The sequence below is a fragment of the Takifugu rubripes genome, chromosome 21 (assembly GCF_901000725.2).
Source record: "Takifugu rubripes chromosome 21, fTakRub1.2, whole genome shotgun sequence".
In the NCBI taxonomy this organism is placed as follows: domain Eukaryota; kingdom Metazoa; phylum Chordata; class Actinopteri; order Tetraodontiformes; family Tetraodontidae; genus Takifugu; species Takifugu rubripes.
Genome location: NC_042305.1, coordinates 13,436,491 through 13,459,456, shown reverse-complemented (window position 1 = coordinate 13,459,456; position 22,966 = coordinate 13,436,491). Strand labels below are relative to the sequence as shown.

The 22,966-nt window shown below is 48.4% G+C and overlaps 1 protein-coding gene across 7 annotated transcripts in view; it reads left to right on the top strand.

Annotated features, from left to right (window-relative positions):
* emid1 (EMI domain containing 1) overlaps positions 1-22,966 on the top strand; it is a 37,089-nt gene that overhangs the window by 240 nt on the left and 13,883 nt on the right. For 6 of the 7 annotated variants that reach the window (XR_003886517.1, XR_003886518.1, XM_029829003.1 and 3 more), the window contains exons 1-3: positions 1-602; positions 4,685-4,798; positions 4,890-4,993. The exon at positions 1-602 is cut by the window's left edge. Coding sequence is in view for 5 of the 7 variants with exons in the window: in XM_029829003.1 (XP_029684863.1) it covers positions 412-602; positions 4,685-4,798; positions 4,890-4,993 (409 nt within the window). In the remaining 2 variants the exon portion in view is untranslated. The remainder of the gene's footprint in view (positions 603-4,684; positions 4,799-4,889; positions 4,994-22,966) is intronic. The other variant, XM_029829000.1, reaches the window with a different exon arrangement.

Genomic DNA, 22,966 nt, shown 5'->3' with positions numbered 1-22,966 from the left:
AAGTGGTTTCATGCCCGCCGCAGTAAAGACTCTGCTCGATGTGCGCGCAGACAGACGGAGCTCAGCCGGGGGAAAGAGGCACAAAAGACACGTAACGACACACTTTCTTTTTACAGGTTTGTGAATGTGTCTGTTGCGGGTAACGAGGAGTTTACGAGGGGCTGTTTTCCTATAGAGCACTTGAGCTTTTTACGACTATTTTACAGAAAGACGAGCGTCTGCATCGTTTTTTTTTTCCTAGTGCGTATTTGCGCCTTTGGATAGGATGCGCGTCCTGTTCAGCGGACCCGCTGCCGTTTGACACATCCAGGGCCCCCGCCGTCCCGACCTGCGTCCTTGTACCCCGGTGCGCCTCCTAAACCGGGGAAAGTTGGGCTCATTCAAGCTTCGCTGGCTGTTTATGCCACGGAAATGGGGCCGCGCCAACGGGAGAGCGTGTCTGCGCTTTGCAGGAAAAGTTTGCTCCGGGCTGCGCTGCTACTCTGGCTGACCAACTGTGCCGACGGGACCTGGAAGACGGGACTTTACAAAGCCTACTCGGCCGGGCCGCATCTGAACAGAGAGCAGGCAGCAGCCTCTCACTCCCCCGTTTACCAGAGAAAGTAAGCAACACTTTCACTTTTATTCCAGCGCGTGATTGTGATGAGTCCTGTCTTGTACGGACCAATTATTTAGAAACCATCCGTCCTACATTTGGTGTCTCGCCTACGCCTCCTCCATTCATCGACCGGGTTCTATTGTCTTCCTGACAGTTGGTTTCCTTTTTCCTGTGCTGGCAGCACACGCGGCTCCATTGACGTGCACATGTTGCCAGAGCTCGCCCAGCTTCTCTCCAACTCGGGGCTGCGTGCAGTGTGCGCCTGCAACTTGGACCCATCTTTAGCCCTCAGACTAGTCAGTTTGAAGCTTCTTTCACATGTGGTAGCATCCTCTAAAGGATGCCGAGAGGTCTTATTTGGGAGAGGAGAGGTCACTAAGAGAATGGGGATGACATGTCTGTATTGACTGAGTTTAGTCTGAAGAATTGACAATAGACTAAACACCCAACAAGACTACTGAGCAACTCAGATTCCCTCCAAGCCAGTGTTTATCTAAGAGACACGCTAATACTAACGCTAATGATGAGAGGACCTATCTCATCTTACAAATATTTATATGTTTTGGGTGTATGTGGCCAGAGGTTGAGACATGATCCCTCTGATCCGGCCTTTTCTTCTGCTGGTGAGTCTCGGTGGCCTTTTAGCCGGCCTAGCCTCGCTCCGCTGGCTCGCGCTGTCACTCGGCTCCCCCAAAAGCAGAATTTACGGACATGTTTACCAAACATGAGCAGCTGGGACTCCGCTGCGAGCGAGGTTCTTCAAGGAAGAGGGGATGAGTCAGTGTTGCTGCTGGTTCTAAGTGGCGGGCCAGACGGACGGAGGGAGGCCGGGGTCAGCGGGTTTGAGGGGACACTGACGTCGCTCCAAATCACCCACCTGCAGCAGGAACATGGCAGTTTCAGGGGCTGTGGACACAGCCGGGGTGAATGTCAGGACCATGGCAGCATCCAGAAGAGAAAACCGTATCAGGATTCAGGACATTTCTCTCAAGAAGACGCTGTAAGATAGTTTTCCCACACGGAGATTACTCAAGCCACAGGGGATTATCGACTCTTGAGTCATTTGGTGACCAGGGGCCGATAAAGCAACAGACCGCGGAGGTCGCCGCGTCTATGCTACTCGTCTCGCCGACTGTCCTCCCTCAGATGGCCTGTCGTGAGCTGACGAGCAGTCCGGAAGCCGTGCGCCCCCTCCTCATTCTCGGCCGTCGTAACCACAACCACATTTTCTTTAAGCGTGGGAAAAAAGGATGACAGAAATTCCATCAGGGTGAACACCATGTTCCTATAAGCACAACGGCTTTAAATATTAAAGAACTTGAGGTAATGTACATGGATGCAGATATAGCTGTCATTAATGGTCACCGCTGGTAATCAAAATGGTTATTTTTTTTAAGTCCCGCCACAAAAGTGATTCTCGTCAACCGCCCGTCGCCCGGGTTACTGTCTGGTGACCAGCCTGCAGCGTTAAATGATGGATCATTCAGAGCTGCTGAGGAGGCCTGCGTGGAGCCACAACTGTGATTTAAGAGTGGGACGCCTGTTTGAAAGAGTCCACACATCCGCGCCCGCTGATGCGCTCAGAGCCTGCAGGTGTTCAGACCTGAAAGCTCAAAACAGACGGAGACAGATGAGTTTTCCTTGTTCCTTGGTGGCCGCTGTGAAGAGAGCCCCTTTACATCTGACCTGCGTGGCCTCGCGCCGGTGCTTTGATGGTCACGACTGTCTTCTGCACGTGGGAACACACAGTGAAGTTGCACTGTGGTAGCCCCCCCCCCTCCCCCCCTGTTTTTACCCTTTAGAGCTTGCCTTCACACTAAATACCTGCTTCTGGGATTTGATTTTATTATTTCTCCGAATTCTGGAGCGGGACACCAGAAATACTTCTCTGGCTTCATTGATCACAACCGGACACTCTTCATCTCTTTGTCATATTTTCTGGCACCACATTTATCTTCTGCCTCTACATTATCTCATGGGAACAACAGGCACTTCATAATTGCCTTTCTTTCCCATCGGAAGTGACCCTTGTAACCTGACCCTCTCCTCTCCACTCCAAATTTTCTTCCCACAGATGAAGATCTTGACAAATTCTGAGATTTGTAGCTATGTTACATTGACGGCTACTGTGTGTGTGTGTGTGTGTGTGTGTGTGTGTGTGTGTGTGTACGGAGGCCTCCTCCTCCTATTGTGCATTGTGTTTTCCCCCCACGACCATCTCGTCGGCCCATTAGCTGCTATCTTGTTCCTCAGTCTGTTACAGAAGGAACACCAGCTGTCTGGAATGTTTCACCATTTTGTCACAGACGTCTGTAAAACATCGCGCATGGTTTGAAGTCAAAGATGGTGTCATTTTAGTTTGGGTCAGGCTGTATAGATAAATACACTGTTGAGACCCCACAAAGATAGCAGCACAAACCCGTGTGTGTGTGTGTGAGCATTATCTGCAGAGGCACGCACTCCACAGAGAGCTTTCCTTTAGTTTGCTCATGTGATCATAAATCACGAAGGTCACACTGGGCACTCATGTCAACAAGAATACAGCCTCTAAGCTTTTCTGACAAGTTCGTGAGGTTTCCGTGAGTGCTCGCAGACGTCCGGGGCTCCACCGTCATTGTTTCACTGTCTTTGCATTTGATCTATTGAGGAGCAGCTGGAGCGAAGCTGCGATTCCTCTGTCAAAGTCACAGATTTCTATCTCTGCTGGCTGCGCGACTGCCAGAGAGACGTGTGATGATTTATTTAGTTTTTGGCTCGGCGTGCTGAGAGTCCCCGCTCTCCGGGCCCGCTCTGTGCCGGTCGGTTTCAGCCTTCCCAACAAGACGGCACCTCCGGTCAGAGAAAGATGCTGATTCTGACGTTTTAGCCAAACCGAAGCTGAGGAGAGACGCCTCCATTCTGTAGGTCCACCTGCCAGTGTCCTGGGGTTTCAGGCCCTTTGGGAAATCCTAAACTGCACTTTTGTTTAATTAACTCTAGTCGGCATCTCCTCTGTGTGATCACATGAATGCAATACTAAAAGAGCAGGGGGGGGGGGGGGGGCATAAAACCACCCCCAGCTCACCCCCTGGTGTCAATCTTTGCTGTTCTCAGGAGAAACCTCCTCTTTGCCTGGGACATGCAGATGTTTATCTCTAAGATTAGTGGTGGGGAGGAGTTGGGGTCGGCGCCCCTGCTTCTACCTGACCACAGCTCCTTCAATGTCTGAACCCCCCCCCCCCAGTGATTAGAGCAATGTTTCCAGACTAGGGAAAGCATCCGCGCTCGTTTTTGTGGCCTCACAGCTGATTGAGACGCGGAGATTGAATTTAAAATAACAGAGACAGTCGATACCCTGGAATATGTCTGACAAGTGTCCTGGAAATGGTGAAAAAAGACCTTAATTCATGAAAAGAAAAGGAGAACCGAGTGCAGCCGCCACAACATGTGGGGATGGTTAATGGAACCTGGGCTGCTCCGTGTCCTACGCCTACGGCAGTTTCCTTTGTGTAAGCCCCCTCTTACACACAAACATATGGTTTCACATATTGACAAACAGACATTGGTGGGAAATAACAACCCCCCCATCCCATAACTCCGGCAATTCTTCTCCATTTATTACAACCATGTTGGCAGCAGAACACACAACGTGCAGCCTGGTGCTCCAGTCTGAGCTCTCCTTTGTCCTTCTGCAGCCAAGGGAAGATTTCACCGGTTTCTCCATTTGACTTGAGCTTTAAAATCCTCCGTCTTTGTAGAACAAAGCGTCTCCTTTGAAGCGACAGCTTTTATGTCACCAATTTATGGAGCCATCATGTTTAACAATAAGAATATACCTGTGCTGAAATCCAACACCCTGGACGCACAGGTCAACCACACTCAGGTAACACAAGTGACCACGTGTGTAAATGCAGTCCACTGCACCCCCCCCCCCCCCACACACACACACACACACACAAAAAAAATCTAATTAAAACCGTGTCAACACCAAGTGGTTTTAAAATGAGCATGGGGGAGGGGAGGAACAAACATGACTGCTTGGCTAATTACCTCTCTAAATGTGTTCAAAAATGGCATTTTTTTCATCCGTTGCGTTCCCTCCCTCAGGAACTGGTGTCCACATACCATCACCAAGACGGTGACCTGTCAGGTCCAGAACGGGACGGTCCTGCAGCGGGTCTACCAGTCGTGCCGCTGGCCGCAGGGCTGCTCTGGAGGCAGGTGAGGAGGGCTGTGCAGCTCTAAAGCTGAGACCAAAGATTGTAATAATAATAATAATTCCTGTAAAATTCAAGCTGTGCGTGCTTTTCAGCTACAAGACCGTCGTCAGGCCCTCCTATAAAGTGGTTTACCGGACTGTGACATCTCTGGAGTGGAAGTGCTGTCCAGGATACAGCGGTGCTGCCTGTGAGGAAGGTGAGTCCACGAGGGTTCGGTGTGTAGCCTCTGCAGCTTTTCAAACGGGGCCCGTTTCCCTCAGGCTTATATAAGAGCCGTTCTGCCTGAAATAAAATCCTCCAGCCTCTTCAGAGTGAGTCAGACGCCGTACCTCCACTGTTAAAGCTTTTCTTTATTATTATTTATGAAGCCGTTTTAACGTTTTCTTTGTGGTCACCTTATACTGTGCGAGGTAACGGCTGACGGTCCAGCTGGAAAACTGGTCCTCATCCCTCTCCAAGTGCCATGGAAGCACTGCTGTTGTACATTTTTCAGCCGCAGTAGCTGACCACCACACGCACGCACGCACGCACGCACGCACGCGCTCACACACCGAGTGTATAATGACTTCCCCTGGCACCGGCCCACCGCGGCCCTCCAGTCTGGGGAGAAGGGTGGAGTGTCTGTTTATACAGGGACCAGAACTCGCCTGGGTGTGACAATTGTGTCCCATTGTGGCACAAAGTGACGGTGGTTGATGGTAGTTAACGGCGGCTCGCTCTGTCACTTTTTTGTGGTGTTCTAACTACAGGCTGTTTTTCTCTATAATGCCCCCCCCCTCCCAGGTGAAATAAGAGCCCTCTCGGGGTCCTTTGGCCTGCTGCAGCTATTCACGCCTCCCTCTCCCTTCCTCCCGCTCTCACACACACACACAGCAAACCTAAACATTCAGCTTGTTTTAGACCTTCCCCACTTTCAAAATCGAAAAGCAACACTGACATTCAGACGTCCCAGACTTGACGCACTATCAAAGCAGGGAGGAAATTATCCAATTAAGCTGTTGCTGGAGGAGATTCCCCTCCGGTTGCCATGGTGGCGGGGGGGGCTGCCGAGCCAGCGGGGATGCCGGGATTAGCCACTTATCTAAGCGTCGTTTTGGGTGGCTCGGATCACAGGCGGCGCTGAGTAGAAGTGACAGGTCCCCTTTCACGGGGGGGGGTTCCCTCTGTGGCATCAACGATGCTGTCCAGGTCCGCTGGCGCCTTGTTGTGGTTCTGCCACGTGAGCGGAACCTCTCGCCAGCACAGAACCTGATACTCCTCTAATATCTGCCCCAGGAGAAATGAAAGCGAGCAACACGGTTAAAGTCGGAGGCCGGGTTGTGCTTAAATTTGATGCCGCGGTGCCTCTGAGTGAGAGTTTAAGCTGCGCTCACAGTTCAGCGGGTGCAACTTTTAAATCTGTCCTCTTAATACCTGCGTGTGGCTGGGTTCACTAATCTCTACACATTTCTTGGTGGATTTCCATACACCTCTTTAGCACTCATTTGACTTGTGCTTAAGTACGTTAAGTTTCTCTGTGATGTTAAGAATTAGGAAAAACTGCAGGTTTTAGTCTCTTGGACATGGAAATGTTAATTTTGATGTTGGTAACAGGCTAATCCCATTTCTTTAGCATTTCCCTTTATTGTCTGCTTTTCACAGACTGGAAAATGTGTATGATCCACTTATTTTCTAACCCAAACTTACCCCTGCAGCTGCGTCTGAGTCCCAAAGGTCAGTCTGCATCCCTGTCACGTCCATGCCGGGAAGAGGGCTTGTTTACCTCCGTCTTAAGACGCAATAGTTCAGAGAAAGTGTTTGAAGAACCACTCATCTAGCTAGTTTTACTTCAAATGGAGACAAGGTATTTTTCCCCGTCGTGTCCCCTAGTTCTGGCCCTTTTGCCTGCCTCTATCTACTGTTCTTTAATCAACAAGCCGATAATGTCTCTGTTTCAGTTTAAGATCGCGCAAAATCATGTTTGGTTTCCCGTTTTTTTACAACCCAGAGCAGCAGAGCACTCAGAAATGTGGGGTCGTCGCATCGCTGCAGCCACCAAGGCCAGTGGTGTAACAACTGCAACCGAATGGATGTTCTCTAAGATTCCGGAGATGCGCCTTACTTGTACATGTGGACCTCCGTTATCTCTAATTAAAGCAAGAGAACTAGACAAAGTATTCGCAGATGGAGGCACTTTCGTAGTTTGCCAGAAGCTGATTCAGTGTACCCATGTTTTGTTTGTTTTTGTTTTGCTCTATTTTTTTTTCTTCATTTAAGATATGAGACACAAAACCTAAATATGAAAATGACAGGAAATGTAATAAAGTAAGATGCGTGATAAACGGAGGCTTAGTTCTAGAGGTGGCAGCCATGCAGGCTGCAACGGCAGACAGAACAGGAATCAAGAGGTCCAGTCAGCAGTCATGGGAACCGGCCTAATTCCTGGTATTCAGTTGGTTTTGTGTGTATCTGCTCATTTTAATAGAGTCCTCGGAGTGTGACGAGGACGCTAATGGAGTGCAGCTGATAGCTCGGACTTGATTTAACTTCCAGAGGTCTGTGCTTTCAAAGAAATATGCTGCAGCTTATCACAGGAGGGGGGCCACTGTGCAGGCAAAACATGTGGGGGGAATGCAGACGTGAATTACCAGGGCTGTCAAAGCTCTGCCGCGGGGCCCCCAATCAAGCGGTATCTCTCAGCCAAGCGGAGGCTGCGGTTTTTGGGTTGCAGTTACGGCGAGGGCTGTGAGGCAGAGGCGCGTTTGTCTGTAATAAGCCGCAGAAATGTAATCTGTGTTTTCACAGCTCAGCGTGGCTTATCACGGGCCCCCACGCTAAAGCCGTCACATCAGTCGGTTCCAGATTGCCGTTAGGGAAGGAGGAGCGAGAGCGCACCGACTTCAATGCGTGCGCGTGTCTGACTGCCAGGGCGTCTGGCTGTGTGGGCGGGACGGAGAGCAAGGTGTGGAGGATTTGTACAGTAAAGGATGCAGCTGTTCGGTGTGATTAGCTGCTTTAATTGCAGCAGCCAGCCCGTGGCCAGAGTGGAAGGGGCTGAGTGGGGACCCCGGAGCGCTCCAGCTCCTCACAGACCACGCAGGTCAACACTAGCAGAGTCAGGCCAAACCCTCCGTCACCTCGGCTTTGTTCTCGCTGCGTTCCTCCCGCCGCCCTCTGCGTGCATCGGCAGGTGCGTTCGGTCGCTGGAAGCCAGGCTTGAGAAGCTGCATTTGCTTTTTCCTTCCCGAAAATAGCTGCAGACGCATAATCGCGCGCTTGCAGGAAGTGGAGCTGCAGCCGGCAGCAGAAGGAGGCCGTGGCGGCCCATGTTCATGCTTATGTAAATGCTCGGCGCTGTACAAGTGCTGAACCCAAATTGGAAGCAGCTGAGGTGAAGGTAAACTGGGCCGGGGCCCCAGATGAGATTAAACATGGGAGCGTCCAACCATTTCAGCCCAAAGCGCTCCACCCTGGAGGATTGTTATAATGGTCGTTAATTTACAAACAACGCTGCCGAAAATGTCGGCCAGACTCCCCCCAACGCGGGAGATGGTAACAGATGGAGAGGCTTTTCTGCTGTTGACGTATCATTTCTTTATCCTTTCCTTTGTGTGTGTGTTTTACAGGTTTATGAACATTTCCATAATTGCGCTCAATTGGACTGTTGGGGCATTTAAACTGGACTAACAGTGAGGACATGATGAAATTATTATAAAACGTTCCACACAAACCCACAGAGAGCTCAGCCACAGCGGGGGATATTAATTCGCCGTCACCGGCGCTGTTTGACCTGTAATGTGAGAATGTGGAATTATTGGAGGTGTGATTATAGATTTGATGTATTATAGTGTCACTTTTATTTCTTTGATAGACTCAGGAAAAACCGCAGCTGGTTTCACACTTTTTTTTAGCTTCATGGTGTGGTGTCTAGAGCACGTTGCTATTTATTAATTTAACTCTCCAGTTATCCTTAATTCTAAGTTCACTTTTATGTCAGCGCTTCCACTTAATGCTTTATTTATATTTTAAGACTTTCCCCCCGGGAGCAGCGATGAAAACAGTTTTTGATGCCGCCTGACAGATATAAAGTGGAGCGAGTCAACCAAGGCGGGATAAAAATAGACACACTCGCCGAAAAAATCCTTCTTTTTATTCCCTGTGCAGCAGCAGCAGCGACTCTGAAGGGAACCAGTCGACTGACTGACGCGTGACCCAGAAAAACACCCGCTCACCTTTAGGAGCCCAGATGTTGCTGGCTAAGAAACTGCTGATGGTTTTAACATGAAAGAAGATAAAGATGGAACCTTTAAACCTTCTTTACTGTTTATTTAGGCAGAAGATCTGTTTTGACTAGCAATTGAATTACACCAATCTCATTTTAAGCAACTTTATCTTCTAAAATGTTCTAAATTTGTACTTAAATCAGTACGTTGTTCTTTCTATCCTTTCCTATATTAATCCACTAAAATTGATTTGTTTTTCTTACTGCTGTATCTTTTACAGCCAAAAATCTTTTATTCATTTAATTATTTAGTAGCTATTCTTTAATTTTACAGCATGGCTCTGTGGTTTGTAGTAGTCTGAAGATCTCGCTGCTGCTTTCTCACAGTTATTATAAGTTCATAAACTTGCCACATAAGAGAGGCTCGAATGTTGTGGCTCACATGGTGGCGCCGCCCCTCCGGCCCATGTTTACTGAACCACATGACACAGATCTAACCATGGCGTGCTGCGGTGACATCATTTATGGCTGTGCAGCGCAGACCCCCGTTTCTCAGTCCCCAAACATCATGACCTCAGGAGTCTTTGCACATATTTCCATTTTCTCATGTGGGTGATGTGGCGCTCGGCAGGGGCGAGGGGGCGTGGCGCCGATGGTCGGGATTAGTTCTGGAGCGGAGGTGAGAGACGCACCATCACCACTCGGCTGCAGGCGCCTTGTCGGGATGGTCGCAGGGTCTCGGTGATGAGCAGCGCCTGTCCGGGATGCGTGGTCCGCTTCAGTGGTCCCGGGCTGCTTTTTTGATGTAGACAGACGCGGCGGCATTTCTTGTGCGGCTGATGGGTCATCGTCGGGCCCTCGGAGGCCCAGCGGGTTGATCTCATTAACAACAGGACGTACCCCTGAACCTTTAAACCCAGGCCTGCATTCTGTCCGCTCACTGCCCCCTGGGACTCATCCAAGGGGGCTTTAACAGCCCCGGTGTTTTGGTTGGACCCCGGCCACAGCCAGAGCTGAGCTGTGCATGACCCAGTCCCCCCCCCCCCCGCCGCCGCCTTCCTCCCTCTCCTCCCAACCACCCTTCTCGACGGGGCCCATAAATACAGTCCAGAGTGGGCGTCTGTGCATCGCTGCTTTCTCAGAATCAGAATCAGAATCAGAAGAAGGTTTATTGCCATTGTACATGTAATACACAGTATTACACAAACTAGGAATTTGTCGTCAGTTCTCAGGTGTTAACGGCTCATTCACGCCGAGCTCGGAGCGGACGAGCACATTTTCCACACGGGCGCGCGCTCGAGGCGTCGCAGACACCTGCTGCTGCTGCGTATCGGGTTTGTGTGCACAGGTGAGTGGAGGCGCTCAGACCAAACCTGCTCCCCTCAGACGACTCCGTCTCACAGGCGCGGCCCACCAAGCTGCCGTCGTCCGTGAACTTTATGCAGTGACCGGACATATACTCGCTCTAACTCTCTGTTTATGTGCACGCACACACACACACAAGGTCTATCGGTTGCATGTGTGCTAGATGACAGAGAAACTGACAGGGGAATAAATCAGGAATTGCTACTGTGCCAGAGTCTGAGCTCGCTCTGCTTGGTCTGCTGCTGTCATTGACTGAGGGACAGAAGATGATGTCATGGCACTTGTATTTCAGTTGGCCGCCGTCCTCGCTGTCTTCTTAAAGGGCTCCATCCCACCCGTACGCGGCCCCTGGAGACCTCGGCTTTGTGGAGCCACGAAGGCTGACAGTCATCAAAACAACCAAATGTACAACTTTATAAACTGGTTCTGCTTCTCTGTCTGTTAGTTTGGAATTATGTAAAAGTCATATATCACGACAAAACACTCAGAATATCAACAAATCATATTAAAAAATAAAACAACACTGACACTTTTAACCTTTAATTGACCAGAAACATTTGAAATAATGTGACCAAGGCCCGAAACAACAGTGGCAGCCATAACACATGTGCACAGGCTCCTCGTCTTCTCTGCAGCACCTTAATGAAGTGCAATAAATAAAACCTTTCTTAAGGTCTCGTGCGGATAACTAACACGGAAATGTGCTCAGGCCCAAGACTGTAAGGTTCCCTCAATACAATCATCCATCCACTGACATGTGCTTCTAATTTTACAGGACTCAGGAAAATGGAGTGTTAAGTTGCTCAGTGTGTTCAAACATGGGGCTGAATTTTGCCTGTGTATTTTTTTGCTCCTTTAAAGTGGTGCAAATGTGACTAATTATTTGATAAATCTTTTTTTTTTACTAGTTTTTTCTTTCGAAAATGGACCTTCTCCATCACTGTAGCCTAGTTGCAAAAGGCCGAATGGATTATTCTCCGTTTGCTGCATGAATGGAGCCGATTGCAGAGGCTCCCGATGTTGCAGAGTTAGTAAATCTGCAGGCCAGATGTCTTCTGGACCCAGGATGAAGCGCAGAATACAACCTACCGTTGGTGTCTGATCATTGCTCACTCACTCAGTGGCCGGGGGGGGCGACTATTCCCGTGATAAGTGTGCAAAACATGAATGGAGCGGGCAGGTTTCCAACGGGACACGTTTCTCCCAGCGCTGCCAGGTACAGGAAGCGGTGAGAGAAACACATCCCCGTTCTCCGCTGCCGTTACCACCGGCTGACTTTTGAAGGAGAATGGAATTGTTCTTTCACGCCAGGCAAAGGAAAGATACACAGAGCAGGGAGACAAAGGGAAACAGAGGGGGTTTCTTCTAAATGGGAAAGGCCTGTTCATGTTTTAGATTTAAAAAAAAAAAAAAGAAAACAGACTGAACCAATAATCCCAGGCAGCATCTTCTTTTCTTTCCGTGCCATAACCACAATGTACTTTTGGATTATTTATCATCTGGTAATATAGCTGATCTTTACAGTTTGAGCCTTTGTGGTGTCTGTCTGCTCCATCTGGCCCTCACTGCATACGTCACCAGACTCTGGGTGTGAATGCATCGTCGTCTGAACTCCGGAGGGTCGAACGAGAATCGCAGGGTGCTGTTCCTCTACTTCCTGCAGAATAATGGCATTTAATCCTTTTGTGGCAGCCCCGTGTCAGCATATCATTCGATGTCCGTCTTAGATTTCTTAAACACTTCAGGACAGGATGTGACACGCTGGTCATGCTGAAGTGTGTAAATCCTAAACTGAGCTAACGCTGTGTTGTAATCCGTTTGCCGTGTTGCTTGTGAGCCACTCTTTTGAACCAGTGCGGACACTAATTTAGAAACCAGAGTTGGAAATGGGTTTAATATACTCTCGTTTCAGACTAATGGATGTACAGTATAATGGTGATGAAGGCGTAACGTACTCCCCCGGTCTGTAGACTGGGGAGGGCAGGGCAGTAGTTGAATTACAAACGCTGGTTGGGATCCTTCATCAAACAGAGCAGCTCTTTTTTTTGCCAAGCAGGAATTCCTTTCCCCTGGCTGCACCTGACAGTGCAGAAACTTTAGCCGAGCTGCCTCCCTTTCAAACCTGCTCCAAAAAGTGCAGCTGAATTAGCTCCAGCATTTTAGTTTTTTTTTTTTTTTTTCGTCAAGTGAGTCTGCTTCTGTCAGCAGCCGTCGGTCTGCTCAGTCTGGGAGGCGTTCCGGCGGCTGCAGATGGCTATCGACAGCACTCCCGACTCCGCTCCCTTCTCCCGCTAATGCTGTTCGAGGGAAAGCTGAGTTAGAGCTGTTGAAAGGCAATGGTATAATGTGGTACAGTTGATTGGCGGAGAATTTGCTCGTTGGCCGCAGAATAAGGAGCCGTTTCAGAAAACCCGGTTCCTGCCATGGGCTAAATAAATTCTCTTCCATTTTCCAAAATAAGAAAAGCCCCCAGAGAGGTTCCTTAAGCTCGGTGTTTTGATGGAAAGTTTATGTTTGTCTGTGCCGTCACTTTCTCCAAATGTGTCAGTGGCCCCCTTATAGTCCGGGCTGTATAGGAAGATGTAAAACAACTGTTTTGTGGCTGTTATTAACAGAGCCGCAGGTACGAACGCTGTTTTCAACCCCTGCAATGTACCTGGAGCAGAGCTGGACACAGCCGGTCCAAGAAAGCATGAAAACTGAGACGAGTCCGAGCCTGATTGTGCTCTGCGTGCACAGCGCTCAGCCTGCAGCATTAAAGCCACCTGCCTCACCACAGCCCCGCTGCCTCCCGCCGGTCTCCCTCCGCCGGTCCTCAGAACTGTGGCACCTGCGGGTATAAAGGGGCTTTCATCGGCGTACGCGTCTGCTCCTCGACACAGGACAGATGTGTCTTTGTTACTGTAAAACGTGTCTCAGCCCTTCCGCTGAGAAGATTCTGCAAACGTTTCCCTGTCCTGTGTGACTCGTGTAAACGGGGAAAAGGGCCTAAGGTCACAAAGCTTTGGGAGACGCAGCAGTTTCATCTGCATGACTCACACAGTAATCATCGGGGAACTCTGTCACAATGAAATAAGCTCTAAGATCTCCACGGTTTGATCTCATGTGCGAGTTATGAAAAGTCTCAACACTTCTCGCCTCTCTCCCTCTCAAGTGCTGAGATGGGAGTGCAGCGCTATAAATTCATTTCAGTTCCCGTTTGTGCTGCGTCTTTTAGTTTAGCCATCTCGCTGCTCACTGACCTTACGTCTAATTCTGAAGCTTTTATAAAGATGTAAACACTATCGCGGCGTTCTGCTGTAGGTGCTGCGCATCTGTCACCATATAAACAGACGCTTAAAGGCCATAACAAAGCGTCTGTGTCAGACATTTTCACAACTGTTGAAGATCTTCTGGGGAGTTGGGAGTTGAGAGCAGAGCAAATATGACATCACTGAATGCTTCAACATCCCCGAATCAGTCATCTTTGGTATCTGCTGGAACTGTCGGATCGCTCCCACGTCTGTGGTCGGAATAGATTTTTCTGCCACTGACCTGTTAATTTCACTTTTCTTCAACCAGACATTGTGATTTCAGGTCAATTATTAATGCAGCACGTCAGTGGATTACAGCACGCGCGTGTGTGTGTGTGTGGGGGGTGTAACGGCTGCTAGAGTTTGATATACATCAGCGCTCTGAGGTCGACAGCGAGGAACATTCATCCATGTTTACTGCAGCACAAAATGTTTGGAAATATCAGGTCCACCTCAGCCAAGACCCCCGGGTCTGCTGCAGAGTCATGCTGCCAGATAACAGCAACCAATAATAGGAACACACACACACACACACACACACACACACACACAGCCAGATGTTTCATGTCCGTATGTGTGTCTCTGCTCTCTGACAGACGAGTGTTAATCTCTGGAACTGGAAGCCCATGAGTGCGAAGAGCAAGACCACTCTGATGAATTACACAATAGCAACTTTGTGCATGATTGCGGGTGTGCACGCGCGCGTGTGTGTGTGTGTGTGTGTGGGGTGGGGGGGGTGGGGGGGTGGAGGGGCTAGTTACAAGTCTCTCTTGTCTGTGATTTACACTTCAAAGGCCCCAAAGGCCCAATAGACCATAAGTTTCAAAGTGTGACTTTGTCCCTCAAGACTCTCCTTCTGGAATTTGATAAAGAAACTTTTTCTTCACCACATTAACTGTCTAAATATCACCACCCACCTCTAAATTGCTTCTCTTTTTGTGCTGTAACGACCATCATTCATGATTTGTGGCTTGTCATTAGATCCAAAATCCAAAGAGGACGAGTTCACATAAGTTATAGCTAAATTCATGTGAAAGGTGGCTGAACTATATCATCCTTGTCCAAATCCCAGAGTAGCTGTAATATATTTATTTTTATGCCATCTGAAAGGCCTTTTAAATCTTCTGTGTGCATCCTTGTTTGGAGTCATCATATCTTCTGAAGTACCTCTGATTGCAAACATATTCCTGTGGTTCCTGTGCTTAATTAAACAAAGGCAATGATGCAATGTTGGCCTTTTTCGTGACGATGGTAAAGTTTGTCAGTCGGACTCGCGAACATTGTGAAAATGTGACGTGATAAACCGTGGCGCTGCCAGAGCCCCACGGGGCTGTGGATCTTTCTAAATGAGTCATAATTGCTCACTGCTGTGCACTGTACACGTTGGTGTCCACTTTGGAGTTGATTTTTTTCCTCCTTTTCCTCCAGCAGCATTTTCTCACACCGTGGTGGTGCGAGGGAGTGCTGGCAAGTGTCTTGATGAAAAACTTTGTGCATGCCAGCCGGGAGGAGTCTGAAGGAGAACCGTTGTAATGTGTTGCCGAGATAAGAACAGCCTCCACCTCGGCAGCCCCCGCCAGAGCCCCCGCTGGGTGGTGGCCCCGCGTTGACCTGAAACGACGATGACATCAGTTGTTTATTGGCTAATTGAAGACGGTGGTCGATGGATCTACACACTCCATGTGTCATTTGGATAGTTGCTACATTCAGCTGCAGCGTTGTGGCCTTTTTGAGTTTGGGGCGTTTCCTCGCTCCTCTGATCCTGTTATCGGTTTCCACTCCCCCTCCTCTGTCTGCACATTTGCTTTGATCCACACTTTAATGTGTGTGGGCATGTTGTCCCAAAGTTCTTTTCAATGATAAGACCCTCATTCTGCTGCAAAGACAGGAAGGTTTCCCTGATCGAAGAGGGCGGAAACAACATGAATGAAAGCACCTTTGGTCCTGTTTTATTTCATTTCACCGGGTTTCTCTCTGAATGAGCTGCAACAGGAAACCGAGCTGCTGGGAACTTGTAAACGTTTTGTCCCTTTGACCCTTAAAGCCCTCTACCAGGTAGCGGCATCCATGCCTGAAGAGGAGATACAAAGCAGAGCTTGAGCTGAAAGGAAGCATCACGGAGTGCTTTCCTCATGTGAATTAGTCAGTAGCCCCCCCCCCACATACACACACACACACACACACACACACACAGGTGGGCCTGAGCCATAAGATGATCATTGCAAAACTCTGATCCTGTTGCTAATAAATACATGACTTTAGAAAAAAGTCTATTTCCTCTCTCTCTGTCTGTCTCTGTCTCTCTCTCTGTCTCTCTCTGTCTCTCCCTCTCTGTCTCTCTATGTCCCTCTCTCCACACACTCGCACACAGACAAAACTTTGTGTGTGTGTGAGAGACATCCTCCATCCTCTCTGTCTTGTTGATAGCACCAGTGGTGTCACCCACTAAAAACCCCATCAACATATGTGGTCATATAGATATTTGTGTGTGTGTGTGTGTGTGTGTGTGTGTGTGTGTGTGTGTGTGTGTGTGTGTGTTATCACTCGTGGGTATCTGCTCTTGTCACCTGCAGTGCTCTGATCTCCCTCTCGTCCCCTTATCATCAGTTTGTAGGAACACGTTCACATACTTGGCTCCCATCATGCAAAACACAAACACACCTTTGCTGAGCTCAGTGGCTCATTTTACTTCCCCACGTAAAAGGGAGCAGACGCGAGAAGGGCCGGGATGTTTAACTACCACTGAACCGACTTTGGTGCTCAGTGGGTTAAAGATCCCTCCAGAAGTAAACGGAGAGCCATCGTGACTAATAGCCCCACGTCAGATAAGAAAGTTTGGAGCCTGAAGTCGACATCTGAGCACCGCGCGCACAATCACCGGCGATTTGTTTGCCAGTCCACGCCTGTCGTGATTACGCTTATCTGCGAGGCGCTGAAATCTTGTCAAGGTCGCTTTGTTTGTTCCCTGCGATGATTCCAAAACATGTGAGGGAGTGTTTGTCGCCAGGATTGCGATGCTGCAGATAAACTGGCTCTGCATGGATTAGCCTTTGACATTCCTGTAATTAGTGCCTGGACAGCTGACTGTGCTGTGTCTTTCCTCACTCACTGCCGGTATATCTGTGGAGAAAATGACTTTATTTTTAGTGTACGCAGAGAGTCACTGTAATAATCCTGCTGTTTAGGCTTCGGCAATAGGCCGTCTCTGAGCTGCCCGACGTCTCTGTGTACTGGTGTTGCTCTGTGCTGGTTTGGTCATTCCAAAGACTTCCTCTTCTTGTTTGTTGTTTTTCATGGATTACAGAAAAAGCTGCTGTTTTCTCTGCAGAGGTCAGATGAATGGATGGGTTCTGAGGTTGATGCGTCTGTTTGGTTTGTCTCGTCTTTCTTGCTGGATGTCAGTTTTGCCACTTTTAAGCCTTTAGAAAAGCCCGAGAGGTCCAGATCGGGCTTCACTTTTACCCAAAAGGATTCTCTTTATTTTATGTCCACAGTTTCGGTGGTGGTTCGAGTAAAACCCTGCTAAATCTATCATTTCTTCAGTCCTGTCATGATCCAGCAAGGAACTGGTGTGTGCTAATGAATCACATCAGCTTTGACCCATGCCACATTTCACTAAAAAAGTGAGGACATTAATGGGAAATTAGGACATTTTGGCTGGTCCTCACAGTATCAAAGGGCTGTTTGAGGGTTTCAACATGGTTTAAGGTTGAGGTTACAATTGGGTTCAGGTTAGGATAAGGGAAAGGTTAGTTGGAATGGTTGAGGTTTGGGTAAAGAGCTGGGTAATGAAGTCCAAGTGTGTGCCTCCATACCACCTCTCCGCTGGAGTGTCCTGTTCTCTATGTCACTCCACCTGAGGAGAGGCTCACCGTTCCGCACGTTATCGCCCCCTTAAAAAAAAACACTCAATCAGTTCTGATCCCACCCCGCGGCCCCTGGAAGTAAGTGGGCTCTAATCCACAAAAAGCCTTAGAAAGACCCAGAGGAATGCCTGGCACACAGCAGACCATTCACCTGGGGATTAGACTGAGAGGAGCTCAGCTTCACACAGCCATTTACTCCACCCACTCCATGTGAGCAGATACACGGGGGCTTGCAGTGCACATGCGATACAGGAGGCCCACATACAGCAGGTTAACCCAATTCATCTTTCACTTCAAGGGGGTTTTGCTAGTATGTCCAGGGAGCCCAGTTATGTCGGGTTTGAATGCCACTCAGCAGCGTTTGTCACTCGAGATCAGTGCGGCCTGAAGGTGGGCAGCTCCTCTCCTTGTGGCTTTTATTTACTCTATATTTTGCCTCATTTCCATCTGTGTGTCAGAGAGAGCCAGTAAAATAGAACCCAACCTGCAAAGTCATCCAGGAAAAACTGTGTTTAAAATCTTTGTATATTAAGATGGAATTTCTCTGCGAACCTGAAGCTCATTGTTATTTCCATTGTGTGCGAATCGAAACGCACATAATGACCAAAATGTCCCAAAGCACATGTAAATAAACATTACATGCTTTGTTAGTTACGGCAAAGTATGTTAAAATATGGCTGTTATGAGATTATTGAGACCCAGCTCAGTCAAATGCATTTAATTAGCAACCGAAACTCAAACCTGCATCTGCGATTAATCCCAGTTTAATGAAATAGCTGTTTGCTCATTTGTCAGTCTGGACCATGAAACATAAACATCTGGAACGCAGGAATCGGCAGCAGAGTGATTCTTTTTTTTCTAGATATTTTCTCTGACAATCCCCGAAGGACAAAACCCTGAGCTGGAATCTCAAGCGGCGCCTGTTCCTGATCTTGTTCTGCAGCGCTGCGATGAGCGTCGTCAGGGGAGACGCCGTCTGCCAGTGCACTGGGATCCAGTGCCGTCAGGTGAATGATGTGTGGCGGTGGGACCGGTATCACGTTCGTGCGTCGTCGTGTTTTAACAGGTGCACGCAAACCCAGAGCGATGTTCGCTGCGAATGCACGTGTGTTGAAGCAGACTCATCCATCCTGCGCCACACGTCTGGGGGGGAAGATGTTGACCCTGGCCTTCTGCCATCAGGTTGACGCTTCCACCATATGTGAATATACTGTGGTGACGGAGCATTAAATATGGACTTGTGCTCAGTTTTTAGCTCCTCTTTATTTATGGTGACCCCTCCGTTCTGCGAGCTCAGTCTCGGTCAACAAATGTGGGTTTTTACTTACTGTACTATAGATCATCAACTCCAGCCTCAAGTGGATGGTGGAAGTAACGTCAGTTTAAAGTAGGAGGTGAGCTCTGTTGTGTTTTTTGTTCTTGTTCTCACTCACTGATTTCATATTTTTACTAATTTAATTCAGTTTACGACTCCCTCCTCACTCCGGGTGTGGTGCATTTTAAACACTGGGATTATTCAAGATTAATATCACAAATTTCCCAAGAATAAAACCTCACAAATTTATTAGAAAACATTTAATCCTTTGTTTTTAAATAATAATACAAATTTAAGAGGAAAAAATGATGGTGTTTCAGTTACACCCAGCAACAACTAAATACTTGTTTTGGCCTGGAATCACAAGGTCATCTTCAGTATTTGGACTTTGAGGAGGGATGGCTGTAAATTACGTTTTTGCCTCAATTTTCTTTTGAATTTACAAGTGTTGTGTCAAAAATTTACAACATCTTAAAAAGGAGGTTTCAAACTTGGTTGTAACGTACCAAAACCTACAGTTGCTCCTCCAAAATCACAAACCAAAGAACTAAACCTTCAACAGATTTGTTCCTGTAGATAGATGCCATGATGACATGATGAAGTTGTTCTCTGCACTTAAAAGCACGTCTGTCTTTATATTATATTTAATCTCCCACTCTGGACATTTGAACTTTGATTTGTTTTCTGTTTTCTTTAAAATTAAAGGATAATAATAAGTGATTTCATATAACCCCACTGGGATTGTGAGGCCGTTTCAGATTCCATCATTTCACACAGGACAGCAGTTACAAATGAAAATAAACTTCTTTAACTTGACACGTGCACACATGATGGCGAGGAGGAAAACGTCAGCAGAGTCGTTGCATGTTTCCGCTGACTTTTCTGCATCATTTATAACCGTATGTCCCTCCCAACATGTTTCCCCCTCTGGCTCTCCAGTAAGACGATCCAAACATATGAGGGCAAAATGGAGATTATTTAGTCCTGTGAGACGTCCCAAAGGACGCTGCGGGGAAAAAATGAAATGATTTGTTATGGTGGATGAAACGGACAGCGCTGAAGGAGAGGAGGTGAACGGAGAGGTTGTTAAGAAGGGTCTGACTGGCCTGTTACTACAGCCGCTGCTGCTCTGGGGTCATTTATGCTGTAGCGCTGCAGAACCAGACAGGTTTATGGTCTGGAATATCTTCCTAAAGGGGATTAAATGGCTGCAGTCTGGCTCTGGACGGGCGGCCGCAGTCACCGTCTTTTGTTGTTCTCATTTCAGTGTTTGGTTGTCATGACTCTCGCTGCCGGCTTGTCAGATGGAGCAGGATTGTTTTGGCTCTTGGACACTCGAGGGAAAGTGTCGGTGAATAAATACCTTAATTCTCATAATATCGCTGGACTTGCATGTTGACGAGTGTGAGCGCTGAAGCTTCGGAGACGTGTGTTGGACGTTCCTCCCCCAGTCAGGGCTAAACAGCGGGAGTGTGTGTCAACTCACTGGTGTGTGTGGTTTGTGGAGCAGTTTTCAGCCTCCCTGTGGTCACAAACAAGGTCAGAGTCGTATTCTTTTAGAAGCAAAGTGTAAACTATAGTTTGCTATTACAGTTTCTATTTTCCCCCCCATCATTTTCATTGTTGTGCCACATCAAGAGAGGTTTACTGTTAATGTTTTTTTTAAAAAAAAAAACAGTTTGGCAGCATCTGCTGTAAAAATTAAACAGACCCACCGTCAGAATGAGAACTGCACACTTGAACGGCTCCAAAGGGAATCTAAAAAAAACGTCTTGCTATTTTTGGGTTGTCTCACCCAAACAGGAAGGTGTGTAATGAACTGGTTGTTTTAGCTGTGTGGGATTCTGCTTCAGCTTCAGGAGTTACTATAATGTTAAGGCAGTATTTTATACAGGCTTCAGACAAGACAAACTCCTCCCTGCCCTCCCTTTACGTCCCAGCCTGCAACTCTGGAGGCAACAAGAAGGGTCGAAAAAGCCACACATCTTCAGACAACAAGCAAACCAAGGTCACTGCCTAGGAGAGATGCCAGGGAAACATTTACAAAGCAGCTTTCATTCGTGTCAGGCACGTTCAGGAGGGAGGAGCAGGGCTTTACCAGGCTTCTGTGTTATTGTGTCTCCCTTAATAAAAGTGAAGCTGAGATGTCAACCTCTGCCACAGGCTTTTATTAGACATCTGCAGCTTGCAAGTGCAGGAAATATTTAATGGCTGGCAAGTGCAATTGCATCGTCCCGACCACACACTACCTCAAAACCCACTTTACACACAACCGCAGAATAGTTTTTGCTGATTCCGCAGAGAAAAATGCTCAAATTTGGCATTTTGTTTGTTTTTCTTTTGACAGAAGCCATTTCAATCCTTTAAAGATTGATTTAATTCTTTGTCATGGTTTTTTTTATAGCTCTCAAATTCCTACAAACACCAGATTGTCCTCCAGTTTTGTGGCTTTGAAGACAAACTGCCTCAACTGGGGAAATTCAGACACATTGAGTGGCTGCGTGTTCCCTCTGCCGGCCGCTTTATGACAGGAATAAAAGCCACCACAGCTTCACGCACAAAACAAGTGGTTAACAAACAGCGGAGGCAGCTCAGCTCTGCTCACTCATCAGAGAGGCAGCAGCGATTACGGAACAAAAGGCAATTCCCCTGTAATTTGTATCTGTGGGTGCCCTAAAGGTGTTCTCGGCAGTCCGGAACAAATCCGTGTGTAGACAATTGTGTGTAAAGCAGTAAAGCAGTAAAAACCTCTGGACATGTAGGAAGTGCGATGGGAAGAGGTTGACAGGAGGTCATGGAAGGTGAGCGCTGCATCCTGTGCTGAGGGGACCACCCCACAGCTGTCGGTGCCCAGTCAGGCTTGTCTCCTGGCCCCCGTTTGCCAATGGGAGCGCATGTCTTTTGGCCACACAAACACCTGTGTCAGCAGACCACAGTCAGCCCACCAGTCAGGCCATACAGCTCCGCGCCGCCCTGTAATCACACGCCGCCCGCTGTGGAGGGGAGGGGGCAAACGCAGATGCGGACCCCATCACGTGCTGGAAAATGAAGAGAGTGAGAAAGACATGCGGAGAGAGTGAGAGGGAAGGTGTGGGGAAGGATGCCTCCGTCTGGGACCGTTAGGTGGGACAGGGGCGGGAGACCCTCCCCCTTCCTGTGAGAAATTAGAGACCGTGTGTTTGAGAGCACATCTGGATTGAAAGGACTGATGTGAGAGTCAGAACCAGGAATTAATACAGGTGTGTGTGTCTGGGTTTAGGTTTTAGGAAAAACACTGTACCATGAAGTAATTATATATTCATCCATGTAAATCAAACATATTGTGGTAGTGAGGTGAACTCCCTCCTGTTGTGACTGAAGGAGGTCTGGCTGTGGGGAGGGCGAGGCTCAGGTGGCGTGGCCGTTGTTTACATGGCTCAAGTGTCTGTACTGCCTGATGAGGTGTGATGGGTGTTTGTATGAGGTGAGACCCCCCTCTGACCCCCTCCTGCTCTGGCCTCAGGGCCCCCCGAGGCTGGATCGGGGTTTCATTTGCAGCAGGTCTCTGCAACGTCTCACCTGTACTTATGAAGCCGAGCAGATGTCGCTCAGCTGCCTCCTCGTGGAGGCGAAAGGAGGAGTCGGCCTCGTTCAGCTCGCCCCTCTCTCTGGGATCAATGATGTGATTAGCTGTGAAAAGGGAAGCCACATTTCCCTTCTCACCTGCGTCCGCAGCTGAGCGCGGCTGGTGTGTGAGCCGACCCACCCTGAAACGGGGAGATGTGGGGGGGATGATGAAGTGTGTTAAAGCCCGTCACCCAATAAAAGAGACCTGAGACCCTGGGAATGCAAACACTGGGTCTCAAATGCAGGTTTTCGCTCCACTGTCGGCTGTGTGGGAGGTGAAGTTATTCGTTGATCTTTATACCTTTGACAGACTTCTCTCCTACTCTGGAAAGACCTCCGCGTGCCACCACAGTGCGGTAATTCTCATTCAGATAGACAACAAATTGAGCTTAGGCAGGCCATCAAATTGGCTCTGCTCGGCTCTCAGCCCCCGCCGCATCAGCTGATCCCACAGATAGCCCGCGTCAGCTGATGGCTCAGCTAATTCTTTTTCTGTGGATCCAGCTGGCAGTTCCAACACGGG